Genomic DNA, 24,098 nt, shown 5'->3' with positions numbered 1-24,098 from the left:
ACGATCACCAATTGACGCAAAAGATGCACGATCCTCCGGCTAGGATGAGTCCCACAGTATACCATGATGGGCCACGTGTCCGTTGGAAGCCGAACAAACACGAGCTATCACCGTAGGAAAAGAAAAGTCAAATTTTTTCTAGAGTACCCTTTTCTCATCATCCGACACGTGTCCCACCACCATTCGTTCATGTTTCCATTCCCCTCTCATCGTCTCATCTCATGTTTTTGTTATCAGTTAACTTTCTCTCTCTCCATTCGGTTTTCACCTTTTCTTTTCCCACACAACTACGTTTTCATTCTAGATCCAACCACTTCCATTGCCACCAATTCCTGCTTCTTGTTTATTTTGCTCCCATACCAACACTGTGTGTTAGATACTCAGATCTCCCCCCCCCCCCCCCCTCTTTTCTCTATGCCATTCCCCCAGGTTTGATTCATTTAAAGTTTGCATTTTTTGTTGTTGTTGTTGATGGGTTCCTTTTCTTTTAATTTTCCCTTAATGGGTATTTGGATCTGGTTTTTAATTACGCGTTGGTGCGATTGATTTTCAAGGAATTTGATGTTTTTAATTCTGGGTCGAGCAGATCTTATGGTTTTGGAATGTGGGGTTGCTTGGTTTTTACTTCAATTGATATGTGTTTGGTGTTCCTAACATTTTGGGTGGATCTGGTCAGTGTTATAATTATTTTTTTTTTCGTTTTTTGTTCTCTGATTGCAAATAGAATTTGAGCGGGTAAGAAAACGTGGTCTTCTGCTCTATTCCTTAAAAATCATTAAATCAACTCACCGAAGATGAATAATTTGCTTGAAATTTGGTGGTTATTCTGTTCAGACGATGATTCATCGTGTTTATACATTATAAAAGTCGTTGAAGGACTTTAATTTCAAGCTACTTTTGTTATGCACTTTTGACTTGGTTATTAGGTGGGTGGGTATTGGTGGATGAATGGATTAATTTAGGATGAATCGGTTAATACTTAGTACTGGTTATTACTGTCTCAGTTGTCAACGTGGTTAAAGCAGTCTTGATGCGATGTGGACATCAGTCATGTGGTTTTCATATGGATCAAGTCTTAATTTGACTCGTTAAGTTGTTATCATGATCATATGGCTTTTTGTGTTTCCCAGCCAATAACGGAAAAGTGTGTCGTTGTTTCTGAATAATTTATTAGTTACTAGGTCTGATACAAACGGAAAAGTGTGTCGTTGTTTCTGAATAATTTATTAGTTACTAGGTCTGATACAAATTACAGTGTTCAAAACAAATATGTTTAATGTGTCTTTCTGCATTAAACTTTCACCCCTCCCTGCATTTTTGAGTCCTCAACCTGTCCTTAACAAATTTTGGCTAGACACTTGATTTGAGAACAGCTTGATGTACTGTTTCTGCATTTAATTAACATTTTTCAATCATGCTAGTGTTTTCTTTTCTTTCTATCTTTTCTAATCAATGAATATTTTATGCATTATTATTTAAAATGATAGAAATGCACCACTTCTATTGTTTTTTAATCAAACCTGTTTAATGTTCCAAAAAATTGAAAATTAGTTGTTACAATTTTGATATAAACATTTGAATCTCTCTATATCTTCTGCTCATGCTATTATGTTTGTGTATTTATCTTTATGTGAATGAATATGTCTCCTCATCTTCGTGATGATTTAGCTGTGTTTTTGTTTATATTGCAGCTAGGAAGGGTGTACTGGAATCAGAGTGTAGCTGTGGGGTACGGATTTATTACTAGTTTTGTAGAGAATGGGCAAGTGCAAGGGTTGTGGGAAGTTAGGAAGAATGGGAACAACAAATGGGTCTATGAGTGCTTATGAATTTTCGTTGATGTTGTCTCCTGTTGTTTCTTTTTGGGATTGTATATTCCGTAAAATGAGGTACTCCTACAGACCTGAGTGGGTGTAGTGGTTAGAATGCGACTTTAGTACTAGTCTTGATACTTCAACTAAATAGAGTGTATATTAGCATAACAATTTAGGGAAATGGGAGAAATTATAAACAAAAAAATATATACAGCTTTAAAGAAATTCTCTTGAAGGGATAGGAGTTCACAAAAGTTAATTTTTAAAGTATTTATATAGATAGTGAGTTCTATGGATAACATGGCGTGTAATAAAGGGCAACATGTGAGAAAGGCAAAGAAGAAGCAGGTGAAAGACAAGTTGGATAGACTGAAACAGGCTGAAAAGAAAAAGAGGCGCTTGGAAAAAGCTCTAGCTACTTCTGCTGCCATCATTTCCGAACTGGAGAAAAAGAAGCAGAAAAAGAAAGAAGAGCAACAAAGACTCAATGAAGAGGGTGCCGCAATTGCTGAAGCAGTGGCTCTGCATGTTCTACTTGGCGAAGACTCAGATGATTCTTGTAATGTTGTTCTCAATGACAGTGGATGCAAGACCTGGAATTATAATCACAAGCTTGGTCTCTACATGGGTGAACGAACAGCTTGTTTTCCTCATCTAGATGGTGGCACGTGGTCTGTCTCTGCGGAAAGTGGCAAATGGTCCTTCACATCTGGCCCTCTTGAGAAGAATGTCTATGAACCCCTATATGAAGAAGCACGATGGGGTCCTACTGGATTCTCTGTTGATCTTATAGCAGCACAAGCAGCTAGATCACTCCATATTGCAAAAGATGCAGATGAAGCAAGGATTATCTTCTAATGGAATGCTGAATGAAGTCTTGTTTGTGTCTTTTCTGGTCACTGATGAAGTTTTAATCTTCTGTTATCTTACTGGAGGTTGTCTTCTGTATATTATTATATAATATGTGCTTGTCAGCTACGTTCTGCTTCAGTTGTGACTGAAGAACTTGTTGCTGTGTCACCATATTTTCTTCTGATTTTCATTAACTGCATGCAAGACTGCTAATTTTCTATGGAGTGACTTTTCATACTCTGAGTGTAATGGAGATTTATACTTTTTTTGTGTTGGTTACAAATAATATAAATGCTCGAGTGGAACTCAATGACTCATAATTTATATATACTTGCATTAATTGTGGCCTCTTGGATTACGTCTCACAATTAGTTCTCTTTCCATCTTGTACAGTATAGTTCTTTTGGTAGGATTAGTAGTTTAAAAAATAAATAAGCAACAGCTCTATGTGTTGAATTCTCACTGTAGTTGTATTTATGCATATTAAGGCAACGCAGTTGGGCTATTTAACAATTAAGAAAGTGTTTGGATTAAAGTTCCCAAATCTAAGTTTGGGTCAAATTGTTCTCAAATCTTAAGTTTTGATTCTAAAAGACTAAAACTAAGTTTGCATGTAAAATTTTAATCTCATTTTTTAGGGATAACTAAATGTGATTTTAAATTGATTTTATTCTTAAATATATTTTTGGATCTTTTAACTTGAAATTTAAATAATTTTTTTATCCGTGAGAATTAAAAACAGATTCAAAGAAATTTATAATAACAAACATATTTTATTTTATTAACTGAATTAGATTATCTTAGACATTCAATACATATTCAATTTCACTTTTGATGTTTTGTATTTAATAACTAGACTACAAAGCAAAGATAGTTACTGGTGAACAATGTCAACGAGGTGCGACCACTTTCAATTTTAATAAAACATAAATACCAGTATGCCAATCACTAATGAGAAGCTTTATTGATAATAATGTTCATGAGCAAAAAGGAAACATGGTGCAACACTACAGCATCTTATCTTAGGAAGGCACAATTAAGAATGTACTATAGTGCCAAGTTGGAGAACCAATATCAAGAATCATGATGATAGATGGTAGTGTTATTTAGCATATGCCTTACAGTTGACAAGACTAATTTCTTTTTTGAGGATGGAGTTCGTGGCTATTGGCTTCACGCCATTGACTTTTGAAGTTTTAGTGCTTGGCAAAAGAACCCCATATCTCATGGCTTACATCATAACATGCATCATATATACACTCTTGGTCTTGGATCCTGTTTGCTGCAGTTTGTCCATATTCTTTTCTCATTTAACTTAGATTTTTGTTCTAATAAATAATGTTTTAATTTTACATCAGTGTTTTCTTTGTGCATTATGGATATTTTTAATAAATAAAATTTATAAATTAAAATAAAGTGATCATTAGATATTTTATTACTCTCGTATATGAATTTGATAGCAAATATTTTTCATTCCTAATTTTTAATGTTAAAAATATTTGCTTTTACATTTTTTCTTCTATTCTCATATCATTATCATGAGAATAAAGATTATCCTTTTTATTTGTAAGAAAAAAGACCAAAAAATAAGAGGTTTGAAATTATGGGATCATAAAAAAAATATAGGGACCAAGTAAAAATCGATAAGTTTATAAGAATTAAAATGTGTTTAAATATTTAATTAAAAGTATGGATATTTTAAAAAATTATTTGGAGTTTTCATATTCGTATCAATGAATTATAATATGATAAAAATTATTTTTTTTATAAATTTGGACTTTTAAAAATAGAGCAAATTATACTCAACTCTCTAAGTTTTTGACTTATTATACTCTGTACCCTCCGTTAAAATGCATTTTTTTTTGGCAACCTAAATTATCACCATTAATTGACCGTGTTAATATTTAGTGCAAAGTGAAAAAACCTTCCACGTAACTTGACGGTATTCCCCTCCACCACCACCCTCCGCCGTCAAATACGACACATTGATCGCTAGTTGTGCCGCTCGTGTTTTCCTGCTCCTCACTCCGTCGGAGATTTGCACGGTTAAACTGTGCATTTTGTGGCGCTGCCTCCGCAAATTTCGTTTTAGTGCGGCAAGAATGTGATTTCCTATGAGATGATCTACTAAGGTCTCTTTTCTTATATGTAATTTATTTTATCAATTTATACTCTTTTCATCTAAATTGCAGAATGGAAAGCAGGGAAGGCAAATCAATTTCTGATTTGGAAGAAGAATTTTTTCACAAATTCAGAGATTTCATGACAGGGTAATTTCTAATCTTACTACTTTTTAGCTTTCTGTATTTTTCTATCTTCCAAAAATCATTGGTATACATGTGGTACTGTGGTAGTTAAATTTGTTTAAATTATGTTTGCTTTACTGATGCTGACCTGTCAAAATTGAAAATTTTCATCTGAGATTGTTCTTGTTAGGTTGAGAACTACTTCATATGGAATAATATTTTCGTTTTGATGAATACTACCTTACCAGAATCATAGTTTTATGTGGATCTGGAAGGAGCTTCAAATCTATGTCTAGATGTGTAATGAAATAATTGAAACAACAATTTTATGAGGGTACAAACATTGTAAACATCAGTAGAAGTTCTCAGAGGATTTTGTTGTACTTTTTTTAGTAAGACAAATGATCACGAGGGTTTGATTTTAAGACATCCTACATACCATGTAAACCCTAAGCGGTAGTTCTCTCCTAATTGCTTCAAGATAATTGATTCTGCATATGAAATAACTATAGATGATCCTCACTCTTAGGAGTTGGAGGTGATGATTACTGATTGAATGGAATGGCATGGTAGGAAAAAATATTTAAAAAGTTAAATAGTTAAGAAATGGATAGAATGCATTATGAAAATTTCTTGGTATATTCTTATGACTTAAGAGACAGGGCTAGACACACACACTCACACTCATACATACATACAAGGAGTCAAGGACACAATTATATTCTGTACTCTTTTTATCACATAATATATATGTATAAATTTATATTTCTCAACAGCTACCCTATGACAGGATTACAAAGATTGATGAGTTGGGAATTGCTGGAAGCAAGCTGCTGTCTGGCTTTCAACAAGCACTTGGTAGTGTTTAAGAATTTTGTTTAACACATGTTAGCTTAAAATAATGATATTGCTAACTAATCACTGATGTTATAATTTTTTACTTTTATTGTGCAGAGTTTATTAGGAGGCCTCCTATAGACATGAATTCTAAATTAGTTCACAAGATAATTGTAGCTAATGAAACTGAGAGAGTTAAGGCCTATATTAATTCTGGATGTAGGAAGCTAAATGAAAGTATCCAGAGTGTAACAAACTGTAAGTACCATTTATTTTTTTGGTGGTTAAAAGTTTAAGAAGAGGGTAGGTTGTCTCATTCCAATGTTAGGGCATGCCTCAAGATCCAACCAGGGCTTAGTGACACATAAGTACAGATTTTTTAACACTTTTTTATTGTGTATGATGTATTAAGGATGATGTTGTTCAGTCCATTTTGATATTTTAAAAGTAAGCCTATGAGATTCTGCAGGACTGTTAGCTATGAATCTTCTTTATTCAACAGGAATATGATGGAGTGATTTCGTTTTAGTGCAATGTTAAGTTAATATTGAATTCTGCAATGCTATTTTTATTTCATAATTTTTCACAAAACTATGCTCTTGCAGTTTTACTAAAGTTACTCGCTTTTATTCATGAATTTTGTTCTCATTAAATTACTGTGCTTGATTTTCATTCTTGTGATAAATAGGAATTAGCAAAGCATTTTCTTCATGGTCAGTTTAGTTGGGTTGACATTTCTTGCTGTTAGGATCTAATTGTAAGGTATGGGACTTAAGTCCCACATTGGAAGTATGGGATTCTAGCCTAGGGTTTACAAGGTTTTCAACTCTCCAACTACAGCAGCTAGCTTGTGGTGTGGTTCTCCCAAGATTCTTATCAATTGATATTAGAGCCTTTCACTGTGTCTCTTGGTTGCATTGTATTTTTGCCTAGGATTAGCAAATGACTAATGCACAGCCAGCTTGTGTGGGTGTTGAGGCTGTAGGTTTGGTGGGATGTTGGGATCCAATTACAAGGTATGAGACTTGAGTCTCACATTGGAAGTATGGGATTCTAGTGTGGGGTTTATAAGGCCTTCGGTTCTCCAGCTAAATTATCTAGCTTTCGTGATGTGGTTCTTCTAAGGTTCTTATCAATTGCTTGCCATCTTGTTTCTTTTCATCTATCATTCCTCCTTTTTTCATTCATTTTCAGCTTCCCTCTAATTCTTCTATGCCTTTTTTTTATTCAAAAGTGAGTTTGCCATGACATGTCTTACTGTTGACAAATTTTGATTAATGTCACAAAAATAAATCATATTTGATGTCTTTTGTTCCATAAAATATCTGTGCTTGAAACAACATTATACAATTTTTTGTTATCAATTCTCAATTTGAATTCTACTCATTTAATTTTATTGCTATTTTTCTGACGACTATGTAACTGTTTCGATATGGCAAAATCTGCATATGGAAGTGCACTCATGCACACATGGACTCTGTAACCATATAAGCAAAGGTATGGCCGCTTTTTTTTTTTTTTATGATTGATCCCTGACTGCTGTGCTATGATAAGCCTATATATATCATATCGTAGAGTTGAATATACATTTCTCTTTTGAATATTGAAAGAGAAACTTGTTACTTATTTGACCACTTGGATCGTTGCCTTTATTCATAATTGTCTTCAGCACTGACTATTTCAGTATGTCTAACATTTGACATTTGTGCTTGGAATAAACAGAGTGGCCACTTAATGAAGATGTATTCCAATTTGGAGGAATCTTCTTTGCATTTGTCAATATTGGTTTCTAATCTGCATTACTTAAGCAGTAACGGACTTCCTTCCGGCGCTCCTTTGTGAAAATGTTTTGGTAGTTGATACTAAAGTTGTGTTTAACGAAGTGGCTATCATTAATGTAAAGTCAATGTTGACTTTGTGTGTGAATATATTTTCTTGGGATGTAAATCTAATGTCATAATTGCCATGGTGATCTTGTCTTCTTTGTTTAAGTATATACTTTTCAACCTTTTTTTAATTTTTTTTTCTTATTTTTACTATCTTAAGAGAAGTTTTGAAAATAAGTATTTATTTCCAAAAATTAATCTTTCCTAAACATGCACTTAGTTTCACAATTAACTTGTCATTCATGTCTTGCAGCTAAGGAAATACTTAATGAACTTGAAGGTCTATTGGGGGATGTAACAAATGCTATTCAGACTACAGATGGAAATTTATTAGCACTCTCTGATCTGGATTTTGATGTTGAATTGAATGAGCCGGTAACCTATAATGATTTGGTAATATTATTAATTTTTTTGGAAGAATTTCTAATGCAATTGCTATCCTTTCCCTACATATATTCCTTTGATTGAGTTTCTTCCCCTGCTTCCCCCCTTCCCCCAAGAAAAAGAAACCCCAATCACTCTCACGTTATGATCTTTGTTATATCCTCATATAACTTGTTATATCATATCCTTTATGATTTTGTCCTCGTATATCTCTGGACCCTGCTATTTAATACATCTTATTGGAATTGAAATGCTGATTGGGAGTTAAGTCAAGCTTGTTATAATTATCTTTACAAATAATACCTGTTACATAGAGCTTGTTATCCCCTCCTCTAGCCTGGACCCTTAACTCCCGCAAAGAAAGTGAACAGCTACACATAATAATTGTGGGATGAGACTCATGTAATGCAAGGTCATTAACCTCTTTCTCTTCTTGGTTGGGAAGTTGTACATCTCCACTAAATTCAAGAATCATTTACATCATATAAATGTAATAATTGAATTCTTGCTCACTAGAACAGTAATGACACCTTTACTCAGGAGGAAAAGGATGCTTTGTCTCGTTCTCAAAGTCCTGATGTCACAACTACCAAAAAAAAGAAAAGTATCGATGTTCCACATTTAGCTATGGTAATGGCTTTCATATACAGCATGGTCAAGCAAGACTATTTGATGCAGGTAATTAATGAATGATTTCTTTGACATTACAATCAGTAAAATGAAGAATCCTTAAAATCTTTGCCTTTTGTCGCAGGAAAAGATTGTTTCTGCTTTGGATGTCAAGATGCCATCAGAAGAACTAGAAAGCTACTGCCAAATGTGGTCTTTACGCCCCTTCATAAATGATGAGATCGTGCATCAAGCTTGGGAACATATTCACTGAACCGTATTTTGTTATTATAAAGAATCAGTTACCATTAGGCTGGATAAAATTATAATGCTATAGAAGCACCATTGCTTTCCTAGAATTTCACTTTATTTTGACATTGGTCCTCCTCCCCCTTCCCCATTTTTGCTAACAAAAAATAAATAATTTGATTTGATGTTAATTTAACGTTCAGCCTTTTACAACTCTCTCAAAATTTCAATTTTCATAATGTTTATTGTGTTGTAAATAAGAAGATTATGAGTTCAACTCCTATTAATCAAAATTATAATTTAACCTTTTTAATTCATACGTTTTTTTTCCTAATTTTGTCATTGTTTTAAACTTTTCAAAAGTTTTTTATTAGTTATTTTATCATTTAATCTCATTCTTTGAAATATCTGAGTTTAAAAAGGAGCCTGAACAATAAATAGTTCTTCTGTTCAAAATACCAATAATGTAGAGTGACGATGGTTTAGGATAATTAATTGTCATGATTATTATAATTCTTTTCATTCTTAATCTCTTGGGAATATTCTCATCTTTTTAGAATTTCGTTTTAGGAGGGACTACTTGGTTCTTGTACTATTTAAGTGAACATTCATTCCAATAATTCAATAATAACCTCAATATATTTTCTTATTGAAAGGGAGCACAACTTGGGGATATAATAAGCTAATGAATGAATAGTCTATAATGAACTAAAGATGCGAAGTGTCAAAGTTATTTGTTGCAGTTATCCAAAAGAGCCAATGGATTAACGATTACTCTATTCGTGTTTAATTAATTAAGACAGCGTACATGCATGCATGATATTGTTAATTAGGTGTTTAATTACCCGGAAGTTTTGGCACACAAAGCCTTGCACAGAATTCATGACAGAAGTGGTTGCAGTTTTTGGACAAGGGGTCATAGGAATATCCAGGCCATTCTCTACTAAGTTGAGTTAAGATTTCTATTACCTGGAAAAAGTTGAAGTTAGTTTCCCCTAGAACAAGGGATTTACGATATTTATACATCGTGTTCTTTCCCGCAGGGCATCTAAAAACTCCAGTATCTCCTCCCTCACAGAATCCAAATGACCATTCATCATCTCCATAAACCTGCTGTCAAAGAATGAACCACAAATACTTTTCATGCATGCACTTAAAAAATTAATGTAGGCCCACCTAACCTGTTACATAAACCATTTTATGTATATCTTATTCATATTTATAGCACGGTTAATAATACTATACTACTTGGTTTATACACTCACATTTTTAAAAAAAATTACCGATCAATCCGATCAATAAGAAACAAACTCATCTCATCCCTATACTTCCTATATAACAACTTTAATCACCATCATACAGATTCTTGCACATGTCCCGCAGTCTAATAAACTGAAATACAATATTTTCTAACTTTTTTCTTTACTAATAAAACACATACACAATTATAAAATAAAGAATATTTATATCAAATATATAGGCATAATTTATTAACATAATCATTCATTTGAAGTCAAACACAATAAATAAAGTATTAAACTAAATGATTATTTTTATATATTTATTATTTTGAATATATATGAAAACATTAATAAATGTCAATGCGGTGTGCAACATTTTCATTTTATTTATTAGTCAAAAACTTATGAAATGGAGAGAATCCATTCCAAAGACCTCCCTGGACAACAAGGGCCAAAAGAAACAGTGCTAAAACTCAAGAATCCCACAAAACCAGAAAAACGAATTCTAATAACAATCATCATAATAATACCTTGACGAGTGCTAAAGAAGCAATCCAGGGTCAAAATTGTGAAAAAAAATAAGAGAAGGAAATTGAAGAAAGGAGAAATGACCTGAACCGTGCTGTGGAATATACCACCGAGACCAATAGTACCATATAATAAGCATCTTTTTATTGTTTATTTACTATAAAATTATAAAGTAATTAAATAATATTTTAGTAAAAAAAATAAATGTAAGAGACTGTTTTTATAAAACTCTCTTCAAGTATCTCTTACATGAATTTTTTTTATCAAAATATTATTAATTACTTTATAATTTTATAGTCAATAAACAATAAATATTATAAATTAATAAGATATATTTTCTCTGGCTTGCTTGCGTAGATTATAGAAGATGTCTAGTGCATATTAGAATGAGATTATAAGTATTATTGAGCGCGTGAATCAATTAACATAAAATGATTCTAACATAATTAAAAGCCTTATTCGATTCTTGCTAAATATGCATGTATCTAATCATCCGAGATTCTCACGGTCATGCTTAGTATCGGTTAATAATGAAAAGTTTATATATAAAGCCGTGAGACTGAACAAAATAATATAGTAGTAGCGAGCACAGTGAAGCACATCACCACAAAAAATGTGGATAGCAGCTTCACGGCAATGGTATTATGAAGTATCATGTAACATGTAATGCATTTGGAATGGTATTATGAAGTATTCTGCTTTTAGTACTTTCATTCATGGTACATTTTTCTAATCAGGGGATTGAGCAAGCTCTGTTTGGGTGGTTTCTATTTGATTGAAAAGGTCGACCAGTGAGCTCATCATGATGTCTTCAATACACAATTTCTTCATTTGAACTTGAATTTGTACAGTGCCCAATAAGATGAATATGAGGGGGAAACAAGTTGATAAACTACCAGTAGCATCAATCTCAACTTCATTTCATAAAAATATGCACATATTCATCAAATTCATTTCAATTTTATTTTGTAATTGTTATTTCTCATGATTTATAACAAGTAACAAGTTGAAAAAATGCAAGAGATACAACCCATTAATTAAATGTGAACCAAGGTCCAATCCTCAATCGAACTTGAGCTTTTGAAAAGAACAAACTTGGCTTTATTGATTATCCTCCAGAGCATTAACAAGCGCATTTTAACAAAAAAATGAAAATATCTGTTAGTAAGAGCTCATCTAAAGCATCAAGTTCATACACAATGAACAACTGTTCAGCAAGACCTGTGTGTTGAAAAATCATATGGCAGAGAAGGCCATATAATTTCAACCAAATCTTCTACAACATCCATTTTGTCTCACGAAAGTTCTAAAGAAAATCATTACATATCTTTATTCAATGTTACATTATACCAGAACACTAAGGAATGGAATTGAAATTAGATCTTTGAACTGAAATTCCAATTACATCATACAAACGGAGGACAAACCTATAGCTCATGACAAATTTGACTGATTTAGCTCTAGAATAATAAGTACAGAATTGCTGTATAAAATAAATGAATAAATTTTACTACAAAAATTGTAAGCCTCTCCAATATCAGACAAGAAGATATTCAAACATTTGTAAGAAGCTACCAATGAACTAGTACTATAAGGAGCCTTCCGTAAGTAAATCTTGCTAGTTATGGTTTTCATGCAATTTTCTTCAAAAGAAAACTTGATAGGAAAAAAAAAGTATGAAAGCTTAGGTACTGCTTTAATACCTCTTGCTTATATTTGCGGTGTACACCTATCTCTATCTGCCTTCATTGTTCATTAACTGGGAAAACACTTGGCTAGTACTTACATCTGAAGAACAGTTATAATAATCCCTCTCTGTCCTTCTGTTGGTAGAAGGATTTCCAGGAATAACTGCATTTGTCACACTCACAGATTCCCTAGCACTGCTATTGGCATGTGGCTCACTTTCTTGGAGCTGAAGTGCATATTCCAAATTCCACAACACATCACCCATGGCTGGCCTGTCAACACCGTATTCGGCCAAACATTTCTCTGCAGTTTCACAAAATTTCTTTAAGGAGCTTTGTTGAATCTGTCCAACAAGATGAGGGTCAACAATTTGCTCCAGCATACCCTTTTGCAGCCATTCAAGTGCCCATTCTGCCAAATTCACCTGTTCTCTTGCAAGTTGTGGATCAACAGCAGGTCTTCCACAAAGAACCTCAAAAAGCACAACCCCAAATGAGTAAACATCTGACTTATCTGTAAGCTGCTGCCTCCGGTAATACTCGGGATCAAGATAACCAAAGCTACCTTTCACATTAGTACTCACATGTGTTTCATTGATGCATGGCCCTGACCTTGAAAGACCAAAGTCAGCAACCTTGGCCACATAGTTTTCATCAAGCAATATGTTGGTTGACTTAATGTCACGGTGGATGATTCCTTGAGCAAAACCGGTGTGAAGATAGTGAAGGCCTCTAGCCGCACCAATGCATATTTCAAGACGCTGCTTCCAAGAGAGAGGTGTTTGTAGTGATGAACCATATAAATGCTTCTTCAGTGGACCCTTTTCAACATACTCATAGACAAGTATCATTTCTGAATTCTCTTCACAGAAACCAACTAGTGAAACGAGGTGGCGATGGCGAATTTTGGACAGAACTGTTATCTCAGTCTGGAACTCAGGAAGGCCTTGTCTGGACCCTGGCATGCCTCTCTTGACAGCAACCTTCACATTGTCTCTCAGTTCTCCCTTGTAGACCATACCAAATCCACCAGACCCTATAATCAGATTTCTATCAAAGTTGTTTGTTGCTGATTGTATTTCAGCAAAAGGGATCTTCATGCCAAGAAGTCCATGAGAACCAGGCTCAGAGCTTCTACTAAGGGAGCTCCCTCCAAACATACTCAAAGGTGTCCATCCAACACTTTCTACTGTCCTTTGTTTCGGTTTCTTGTTCCTGCATTTGGTACCAAGTAGAAAAGCAGTTACAACTAAAAACAAGACAACAATTCCTCCAGCAATTGAACCCACCAACACCCACAGATTCTTCCTCCTATGCACAACATTAGTACCGACATCATTGACCATCTTCATTATCTCTGCACCATTCAATATGGCATTCATCCTTATGGAACTGCTCAGCTCAGAAGGACCAACACTCACTTGAACAAAACCTGTGTCATCTGAATTTGTAACAAAATCCACATAGACAGGTGATGCAAGTGTGTGGATTGTAAGGGCTGACAAATCAAGATCCTTGTATGCAATGTACCCATTGATGTACACATCAAAGTAGAGCAAGTTGAGAGCAGGACTAACAATATCACAAAAATGCAACCTAACCAAGTGTGGAACACCACCAGGAGACACAGGGAAGTTCCAGGTTATGTTGAACCTTGAAGCCAAACTTGAGTTTTCCCTATTCATCTGCTGAGCTGTCATGTAAACATTTTCAGGTGCAATCTCTCTAGTTGCACCTCCCTTCTGGTAATTTGGTGTGTGAGTGCTCACTGCAGGCTTTGCAGCACCCTTAAACACCAGATAATCCTCATCAGGAATCCAAGTCCTCCAAAGGGTGTCATTGAAGGGAGTTATTTTCAAACCCCCAACATTGATCCTATGAACAGTTTCCAAAACCTGAGATGAAAGGCTTCTGTACTCCTCCACCCCAGAAGGACCAACCAACCTGGCTCCAAAATCTATAACAAAATCCACAGGGGCAGTAAACACCTCCAAGGCATTGACAAAGGCAAAACCTGAGTCACCAACAGGCCTAAACAAAATCTCAAGCACGTTTGACACAATCTTCAAAATAAACTCTTTGAGCAACACATCATTAGGTGGTTGGAAATTGCTCAACACCGAAACCCCGTTAACAGAGACGTTAAATTTTGCTGATTTAAGATCAAAACTTTGAGCCTTGAAGGGGGAGAAATGAAAACGTACCAAGTGGGTGCCGTTTTTCTTCATGTTGAACCTGTACCTCCCAGTGCTTCTGAAAAGTCTGGCTGTGTGGTATAAAGTAGGCAAATTCTGAGGTGGCTTTTGGTATGTGAGTGAAATGGAATCACCTGAAGATAGAAAAGTGGAGCCTGAGTCAGTGGAATCTCCCACGAAGACACGGTTGAAGAGGGAAGCATTGCTGTGTGATCCACAACTAAGAAGAAAGTTATCTGTGGTAGAGAATGAAACTGAGAAAGGTATGAAAAGAAGAAGGATAAAGGGTATCATGTTTTGAGTGTTCATTGAAGAGAGAGAGGTTTGGTTCCTTGAAGAGTGTGACGTGAGTATCAGGCTCTGAGGAAAACTCATGCCATGAGTACAAGTTAGAGGATACAAAAGGGGAGTGTGAACAGAACTGCAACAAGAGGACAATAGAGACTGAGAGACAGTGACTTAAGTCCCATTGAAGATTTGAGAAGGAAGATGTAATATAGTACATGAATTTGGTCGATCAAGTCAAAGGATTGCACCTACTTTCGCATTTGCTTTTGATGGTTATTTGTTTATAAAATCCAAATATTTTTGGACGTTTCACACAAATCTGCATTAGTTTTCTCTGTTCAACTTCATATAACGGTAGAAAACAAGGACTAGATTTTAACGAATTAAAATGCTAGTCGCATGCAAATCTAAATCCGGATACAGGTTTTTTATAATGCACATGCTAATGCTAGTTGGTAGTTTATTAATTAGATAGATTTGAACTCATAATATTTTTTCTTTTTTTTTTAATTATTAAGTTAATGTTATAATTCATAATATTATAATATAGGTTATTTCATCTTGAATTCGAATTTTAATACCTAATTACTTTAAATAGTAAAAGAATTTTGCCATTCATTAAATAGTTTGGTTAAGATGTGAAGGATAAAATCACTTTGTATAAAAAAATTCTTACATTAACATTAGGTGAAAAACTTTGGTGAGATAAACAAGGGACTATTGGATCAAAAAATTAATAAATATTTGTAGTAACTTAATAACATGGGGGAGATATTTTTTAAATAAAAAAAAAACTGCATGCAAAGATCATTTCTCTATAAGTTACATGCTAAAAAATCTAAGAAAAAAAGACAAAAATATATGTAACACTGTCTTAAATCGTTTTTCTAGCATGCATCTTAGACTTATATCAAACTCAATTTCTGATAAATAAATATTTAACATATTTATTAATATTATATTTAAGAAATAATTATTTAATGATTCAAATTTGTCAAGGACCCCGGATAGAATTTGGTTTCCTTTCCTCAAATGGTTCTTTCTCCGAGTATCCTCTTAATTCGTTATGAAATTTTGTACTAAAACACTGCATAAATAATTTTTTGTGAACATCTAGGATTCACATACCGCGAAAAGATTACATGTCACACTCACACATTTGACAAGTTTCCTCAGGAGAGGTAAGATTGTGTATGTACCTTTCCGATTCAAATCTCCAATTGGCAACCACATAAAGTTTACACGCGTCTCTAGAGCCTTATCGTATGATATGATATAGTGGGATACAATTAAATTGTTAATGTCTTCCAGTTCAAAAAGGCATATGCATGGTGCATGCCAGCTTTACAAGGTAGTGCCCGATTAATTTATTCTTTGCACCGCTCTAATATGATGCTCAGCACTTTCTGGAATTTATAATCTTCATGTCACACATCACATGCCATGGGTCAATACCACTAGATTTTTTTCCTTACACTTGTATTAGTATATTTTTTTTTAGCAATTGAGGTCACACATGGCATTTGCTTAGTGCCTCAAAGCCTCTATCTCTAAGGTCTTCTTCAATATGTCGGCATAGAGGCAAATATGGTTGCTTGAAGCCATAGCTCAGCATTGCACAAAATGACATCATTATTAGTTGCAATTATTAAAAGAATTAAAAAGGAAACATAGGAGAAAGAAAGAGAGTGACCACTGCTTGCATACAATGAAAGAGTTAACAAGGAGTAAAAGCTGAAAAATATTAATTAACCCTTTTGATATATGGTGTATGGACCATTGTTTTGTATGCTTCGCATTAATTAGTGCAATGGTTTATGTTGTCGTTTCTTACAAAATACCGTTGCGCATATTCTGCCACTACTTTAGCTTAGAGTCACTTGCTTAGTATTAAAAGGTCACATGTCAGGTGTGTTATTCTTATGCTAACCTTTTTTCTTGATAAAATTACTGCTTAAATAATTTTCCTATAAAAATTTGAGAAATAATAAACGGGAGTTTTTTAAAATTCTTTTCTGAAGTTTATGTCCTGAGTCAACTGTAATTTTGATTTCTTTCCATGCTCTTTGACTACATCCATGTGATTAACATATCGATACTTTTCGGTTATTTTTTGTTTCTAAAGGCAGCCTTTAATTTTAAGTTTACGAAAGAGCTTGACATAGAGTTATATAGACTTTATCGAGTTTAACCTGCTTGAAGTATACTTAAAGATTACTGAATTACAAGAAGAAGCAAGAAAGTACAAGAAAAATAACTTACCATAGTAAGCACCTCAAGCATATTGATATACCAGATTATCAATAAGGGAAGTGACAGTTGGAGACAATGGTGGAGAATTAGAATAATAATTTTATTTAAAACTTTGTATTACAATAAACTAAGTAAGGGTGTTTAAGGATTATTGGAGACAAATTATTTAGATTTAGTTGACAACAACGTCTTGTTTTGGTCACAACATTGCTTGATGTTTCCCAGTTTCATTTGTTTTTTTTTTAAATCGTTTAATTTGCTTAATTAAGGAACAAGTTGATGGGTTTTGCCACTTGTGAGTCGGTATTCTTTGTGGTGATCATATAGCAATCGATCTTGTTGAAATCCTTGAATTGGGGAAGACTTTTCGTTTTGATAGATGCATCAAATAGCAATGTTAGAGGCCCAACAAGGGCGTGTGGGATGGGCAGGATGGCAGTGGCCTTTGGATCGGGACTGCAATTGCAACTTGGGCCTTGTTATTCCCAGAATGTTAAGTTTACACACACACAATTTCTTTTTATGTTAATGTTAATATTTTCTCAAATGTCCGTTTAGATACTTATAAATATATTTTTTTTCCACTAGATTCACCTAGTAGTGAAGAGTTTAAGTATTTTGTTTAAGTCTTAAGTTATAACTTTACTATCACCAATTTACATTAAAAAAATGCTATTTTATTTTTTAATTATTTAAATGAAAAATATTGATATAAGGTACAAAATACATATAGTTATTAATATAAGAAATCGGAAATATTATGTAAAATATATGTTGAGAGTAATTTTTATTTTGATGCCTAACAGTATTTTAAAATATTAGTCTTTCACTTATCATATAGGAGAATGTTATAGGAAACTACGATAAATTGTTGAAAAAATATTCCTCCCTCTTTGTTCTATTATAATTTATAACTAAAGTCGTTTTATATAAATAATAATAATTAATAAATAAATAAAAGAGAATAACAATTTAATTTTATTATCATTTATTTATTTTAATTTTTTGTTGTCTATATCATTAATATTATAAGAAATATCAATGAAAAATAATAATAAATATTATATTAAAAGTTAAAATTATATTTGTTTTTAAACATTTTTTTTCTTACACAATGATTATCATGTACGGATGAAGTATATATTTTTCCTTGCATATTGCATTACAAATTATTTTGGGGGTTGACATTCTAATAATATTATCTCTGCTGACTTTTGAGTTGAAGTAATTTGGGTCTTGTGGATCGGATTATCATGGCATATACAATTCATATTACTTCCTTAATCCATCATGGCAAGCAATAATAAATTAATAATGTATAAAAGATCTAGTTGTCTACATTTTTTTTTAAGAATAAGCTATAAATTATTTCATTCATTAAAATTGTTTGAGCAATAATTAATAATTATAAATATATTTAAACGAATCAGAATCGTTAACGAAAACCATCAAGTATGCAATCCAAATTCAAAAATTTCCATCCATATAGAAGCACTGTATGTAGTACAGGATTAGTACAGAAGCTTAAGTCAACAGTACTACCATTACCTAAATAACTAAAGAAGGGTTAGCTGTGTATTTTTTGCCTTGGCCTATGCGAATTTTGGCTTTACCTGGCTTTATATGCTTTTATCTGCCACTCTCCCCCTTGTTGGACTCACATCTGAGTCAAGCATCAAGTACCATATCTGGCTTGGACATGTATCCAATGTTCTCTTTGCTGCGCAACCATAGGTTTCTTCATCTATTGGGGCGTCACACACCAAATGATACAGGTACATACATATGCCAACCCTAGCTAGCTAACTAACAACCCTTTAATTAATAAAATGCTACGGCCCCAGAACCATATGGATGTTTATGATAAGATGGTCAATCATGCATTTGAGGTCCCATATATATGAGGCTAGGAATTTATTATCGCGAAGAATAAGTTCGTCCCTCCTTTTTGATAATATCTAATTAGTATACTAGTATTTGCTAATTACCAGTTTCGAGCCGCTAACAATCTTAAACAATTAACCACACATTTAATGACTAAAGTTTAAGGATACATAATTTAGATAAGCATGGAATAAAAGCACTTTAATCCACCGCAAAACAAAAAATCATAGAGCAATTATTAGTTGATAGAGTTGTCTCGGTTAGTATATATTTTAATTTGTCTGACAAAAGTTCATCTGTTGATATTATTAACTAAGTCTAACACATCATACTAATAAATAATTATATGTTGGTATAAAAATTTAATATATACTCCTTTCATTCTTTGTTATCTGTTTTTTAAGATTATTTTGTAGAAATTAAAAAATATAATAAATCTTCTTTGATTCCAACATATAATTATTTATCTGTTTTTTATTTTATCTTATTTTCTTTTCATCTCACAATAAATACATATATAAATTAATTAAAGATTAGGAAATAAGTAAAAGTATAATTGATAAATAACTAATTAATATTTATTGCGCTTTGTGAAAGATAGATAAATAAAAACAATTTTTTTAAAAAAAAATACAACAGTTAAAAAGAAACAGTAGTGGAGGGGAGTATAATTATTAGTATAGATATACAATATTTATATTAATAATTAAATTTTTGTCGGATAAAGTTTATACCAATACTACTATATAACTAATGGTTAATATATGAATTTTAATTTATAGTGATAATTTTGTTTTAGAAGCTTTTCCTGTTAACTTATGAGAAAGATTAAAGTACTTTTTGTGTTTTAATTTATTTTAATAATCTTATTTAATCAGCTTAAATTATATTAGACGTATTTTTAAAGAAAAAATATTTCTGACATGTGATACATTGATTCTTTGTTTTTGTTTTTAATTTCAAATTTCTAAAAATGGGATGGATTCATCACTGATTTTAGTTCATATTGAATCATCTTTGGATTAAAAAAGTGATCTCTACTTGTCTGAGACGTTATCATTCTTAGAAAATTACTTAACCAAGATAAGGTTACCTTAATGTGAACTTCCTTATTTTCTAGTGATAACCGCTAATTTTCTCATCAGAAATTGAATTATAAACCCTAGACAGTCCGTAAAAATATATTAGACCTAAATAGATAATATCATAACGTATCATATAGTTATCTCATCTATCTCTTTCCATATATAGGAAGATGTGTATCCACGCATGGAGATTGTAGACACACATTCAATATAAAAAGGCACATGAATATAGACATAGCGTTAATCTTGTGACTATATAAGCATTTTGATGATGTCCCAATGGAGTGGAGCAAGACATATGTATCAAATGTAGCTGGGGTGATTGCGAGTTTAATTGCATTAGTCATGTGGGTGACCAGCTTTCCTCGGTTCAGGCGTACAATGCTTGGGGTTTTCTTCTACACTCACCATCTCTACACTCTCTACATCTTATTTTATGTGATTATGTGCAATAAGTTTAATGAGAGACCTAAACTTTTGTTCCCGTACACTAAAATAATCTCATATCGATGGCCTTGAAGCCCGTTAACCTTAACTTGGGGGTTATTATTTTGATACACTAAAATAGTTTACATCACTTAAGAATCAAGAATAAGATAATTTATATATATAACATCCTCTTCCCTTAATTCTTGAAAACGTCTTTTAAGAATAAAACCTTGAGGCTTCACTACAAGTTGTTGGGCATAAAAATTTACTATGTCTACATTAATAATTTAATTTTCATTAAATAAAAGTTATGTCAACAGAAGTAGACCCCGTGAAAGCTTGAATCCATCAGCATATGTATCAATATGGCTGCTTGTATGTTTTACATTTTCCAATTGGTCTGTTGTTAATTAAATTGTGAATAATATTGATTAGCCAGTGAAAGCACTTTGTGTGTGTGCGTGGTGTAATATATTGAGTGGAAGTCATGAAACAAATAAACTAGCAAATATTATATGTTGTATATTTTTTGGTTCTATCTATGTACATATATAAGTATGCTTTATTGCTAAAAAATGAAGCAATTTTTTTTTTATTGGAGAGAAAAATTTGCTAATTCGTTTTTTGACATTATATTACAACTTGATAATGATAAAAACGTAAATCCTAAAAGTATGAGATAGAAGAAAAAGAGATAAAAAGATTTAAAAAAAAGTGACAAGTATAATAAGTGGTATATTTATATTTATTCATAATTTATTTCATATAGAAGACTATTCAATGGAAGGTTTTACAAGTAATTTAGTAGTGAATAATTCTAATTCTCTTATAATTAAATATCATTTTAAAAATCATACTATTTACTAATGAAAGTATTTTAAGAAAATTATGTTTCTAAGACATAATATATAATTATATATAATTAATATTCATTGTAGTTAAAAAAATCATCAATCAAATTAGATTTAATATATTTTTTGGTCCATTAAGTTCTAATTTTATTTCGTTTTGATACATTAAATTTTAAAAGTTTTATTTTGACCTTTTATGTTTTGAATTTTTTTATTTTTATACTTTTTTCATTTAAATGTTAAATTCTCTCATTGTTTTAAATTTTTAAATAATTAATTTAATATTGATAATATATAATAGATTAAAAATAACATTAAATTATCAAATAATGTCATCATAGTTTATAATTTAGACAATAAACAAATGAATTTGGGGTAGTGTAAAGAGACTTCATATAAATTTTTTAGGCGATTGGAAAATAAAAAAATAGTAAATTTATTTAAAAAGACCAACATTTCTATTGGTATCCGGGGTTCTATCAACCAGCATAATAAAGTCAATGATTTATTAAAAGTTATAAATGAACAATTTGCTACATTTGATAAATTCCTTGTCAACACCCTTATAATGCAATTCTCATCCATGAAGCTCAAAGTGTTTATTTTGCAAGAAGAAGAAACACATGATGAAAGATTGTCCAAAGTTTAAGAATTGGCTTAAAAAGAAAGGTACTCCATTTGTTTTTGTTTGTTATGAATCTAATATTGTTAATGTTAATCATAACACACGGTGGATTGATTTTGGTTCTACGATACATGTTTCTAATACCTTGTAGGATACGAAAAACCTAAGGAAACCAATGGAAAGTAAGTAGTATTCAGGGAGCAAGATGGGCTCACAACTAGAGGTCGTTGGCATATGCAATTTAGTTTTAAGCAATGGTTTTATTCTACGTTTAGAAAAGACTTTTTATGTTCCAAGTTTTTTTAAGAACTTGATTTCTATTTCAAGACTTGTACCTTTGGGATTTTATTTTAATTTTTTAGATTCTGGTTTTACTTTGACAAATAAATCTAAAATTGTTGGTTTTAGTGAATTGTGTGATGATCTTTACTCTATTAAATTACAAAACAACATTGCTTATAATTCTATGCATGTTTTAACTAGGTTAAAATGATGTGGTGTGACATAAGAGATTGGTACACATTTCCATTGAGAGAATTAAGCGATTAGTAAATGATAGGATACTTAGTACGTTACATTTTTCTGATTTTGAAACTTGTGTGGATTGCATTAAGGGTAAATAAACTAACAAGTCTAAAACTGGTGCAAAAAGGAGTTCAAACCTACTAGAGATAATTCATACAAATATTTGTTTTCCATACATGGACGTGAGTAGTCTGAGATACTTTATCACCTTCATAGATGATTACTCACAATATATGTATCTTTACTTACTTTGTTTTAAGGATGAAGATTTGGACACCTTTAAATTTTTTAAGGTTGAAATAAAGAAATGATGTGGAAAACAAATTAAGATTGTGAGATCAGATAAAGGTAAAAAGTATTATGGTAGGTACACAAAAAGTGGACAAGCACTTGGTCCACTTGTGAAATTTCTTCAAGGACATGGGATTGTTGCCCAATACATTATGCATGGTTCTCCAAATCATAATGGTATGGCAAAAAAAAGAAATCGAACATTAATGGACATGGTGAGAAGTATGGAGAATAATGCAAAACTTCCTCAATTCTTGTGGATTGAAGCACTTAAGACAATTGTGTATATATTAAATAGAGTTCTGACCAAGGTTGTCTCAAAGACACCTTTTTGAGTTATTCAAATGTTGGAAACCTAGTTTACGACATATACATGTTTGGGGATGCATGTCAGAAGTGAGAATTTATAACTCACAAGAGAATAAACTAGACTTGAGAACTATTAGTGGGTATTTCATTGGATATGCTAAAAAGTCTAAGGGTTATAGCTTATATTGTTAATAACTGCAAAATTTGGGTTTAATTGATAGTCAATTTTGATTAAGAATAATTAAAATTTATCTACTTTATTATTGTTTTTAATGAAATAATAAGGATTTTAATATCATTTTAATTTTTTACCAGCAAGATTCAAAAGAAGAAAATTACAAGTGTTTTTGAGGAAAAATTGATGCAAAAACTTGAAGATTGGGTCAACACAAGCTTAGCGCGAAGAAGACCCTTAAAGAAGTTCAAAGACGCACTTAGCACAAATCTTGCGCTAAGCGCATGATCACCGCCATACTCGCAAAGCCCAGAAAGCTAGCTTAGTTCGAAATCGCGTGAATTTTAATCTACCTTAGGCCTATAAAAGTAATAGGAAGCAAAGGAGAAAGATACACCGAGACTCAGAACTCTTTAATGAATACATCCAAAGTCTGTGTGAGTATCTTAAATAGGGGAAATCCTTTTTCTATATCCATTATGTCCTTCTCCTCCTCTATTCATCCCTCTTCTTCTTTTATCTTCATCAACCCCTAAAGTGTAAAGCTTCTCATGATTATGAGAGGCTAAACCCCCATTGTTAGGAGTCTGGCAGAGCAACCTCTTGTAATGTAACTCTTATTTACTATTTATTTAATGCAATTCTGATTTTTATTGTTCCTTTTTGTCCTTTATTGTTGTTGATTATGGTCTGATCACCCATACTCATGCATTGTTTAGGAAGTGATGAATTAGAAAATGGTTATTTTCTAAAGAACTGAGAAATGACATCTAAATAAAATCATTACTAAGAATAGAGTGATGTTTGTTTAGTCTATTTCATGCATCTTTATTCTTAATGTGATTTACTATTTT

The 24,098-nt window shown here is 32.3% G+C and overlaps 3 protein-coding genes across 5 annotated transcripts; 2 read left to right on the top strand and 1 right to left on the bottom strand.

The window, feature by feature from the left end:
- The first annotated feature begins 233 nt into the window (after positions 1-233).
- Positions 234-2,990, top strand: LOC114403555. The gene is made up of 2 exons (XM_028366572.1): positions 234-429; positions 1,692-2,990. Exon 2 carries the CDS (start codon positions 2,106-2,108, stop codon positions 2,670-2,672), a length of 567 nt encoding a protein of 188 aa, XP_028222373.1. The 5' UTR covers positions 234-429; positions 1,692-2,105; the 3' UTR covers positions 2,673-2,990.
- Positions 2,991-4,523: 1,533 nt separating this feature from the next.
- LOC114403364 lies at positions 4,524-9,083 on the top strand. 3 transcript variants are annotated; one of them, XM_028366285.1, is made up of 8 exons: positions 4,524-4,770; positions 4,859-4,936; positions 5,703-5,770; positions 5,867-6,007; positions 7,205-7,246; positions 7,889-8,010; positions 8,560-8,697; positions 8,774-9,083. In XM_028366285.1, exons 2-8 carry the CDS (start codon positions 4,860-4,862, stop codon positions 8,900-8,902), a joined length of 717 nt encoding a protein of 238 aa, XP_028222086.1. In that variant the 5' UTR covers positions 4,524-4,770; position 4,859; the 3' UTR covers positions 8,903-9,083. The 3 variants fall into 3 exon arrangements, with proteins under 3 accessions (XP_028222086.1, XP_028222084.1, XP_028222087.1); XM_028366283.1 differs by having other exon boundaries at positions 4,525-4,770; positions 7,889-8,028; XM_028366286.1 differs by lacking the exon at positions 5,867-6,007 and having other exon boundaries at positions 4,525-4,770; positions 7,889-8,028.
- A 2,865-nt stretch (positions 9,084-11,948) lies between these two features.
- LOC114401346 (probable receptor-like protein kinase At5g24010) lies at positions 11,949-15,156 on the bottom strand. The gene has a single exon (XM_028363852.1). It carries the CDS (start codon positions 14,902-14,904, stop codon positions 12,382-12,384), a length of 2,523 nt encoding a protein of 840 aa, XP_028219653.1. The 5' UTR covers positions 14,905-15,156; the 3' UTR covers positions 11,949-12,381.
- Positions 15,157-24,098: the final 8,942 nt, after the last annotated feature.

The sequence above is a fragment of the Glycine soja genome, chromosome 20 (assembly GCF_004193775.1).
Source record: "Glycine soja cultivar W05 chromosome 20, ASM419377v2, whole genome shotgun sequence".
In the NCBI taxonomy this organism is placed as follows: Eukaryota; Viridiplantae; Streptophyta; class Magnoliopsida; order Fabales; family Fabaceae; genus Glycine; species Glycine soja.
This window is presented reverse-complemented; position numbering and strand designations above follow the sequence as displayed.

Excerpts from the sequence above, each read along its gene's own strand:
- LOC114401346 (XM_028363852.1), bottom strand. The coding sequence starts at position 14,904 with ATGAGTTTTCCTCAGAGCCTGATACTCACGTCACACTCTTCAAGGAAC.
- LOC114403555 (XM_028366572.1), top strand. The coding sequence starts at position 2,106 with ATGGATAACATGGCGTGTAATAAAGGGCAACATGTGAGAAAGGCAAAG.
- LOC114403364 (XM_028366283.1), top strand. The coding sequence starts at position 4,860 with ATGGAAAGCAGGGAAGGCAAATCAATTTCTGATTTGGAAGAAGAATTT. Across the intron at positions 4,937-5,702 it reads TTCAGAGATTTCATGACAGG|GATTACAAAGATTGATGAGT; the intron begins GTAATTTCTAAT and ends ACCCTATGACAG. Across the intron at positions 7,247-7,888 it reads CTGTAACCATATAAGCAAAG|CTAAGGAAATACTTAATGAA; the intron begins GTATGGCCGCTT and ends CATGTCTTGCAG.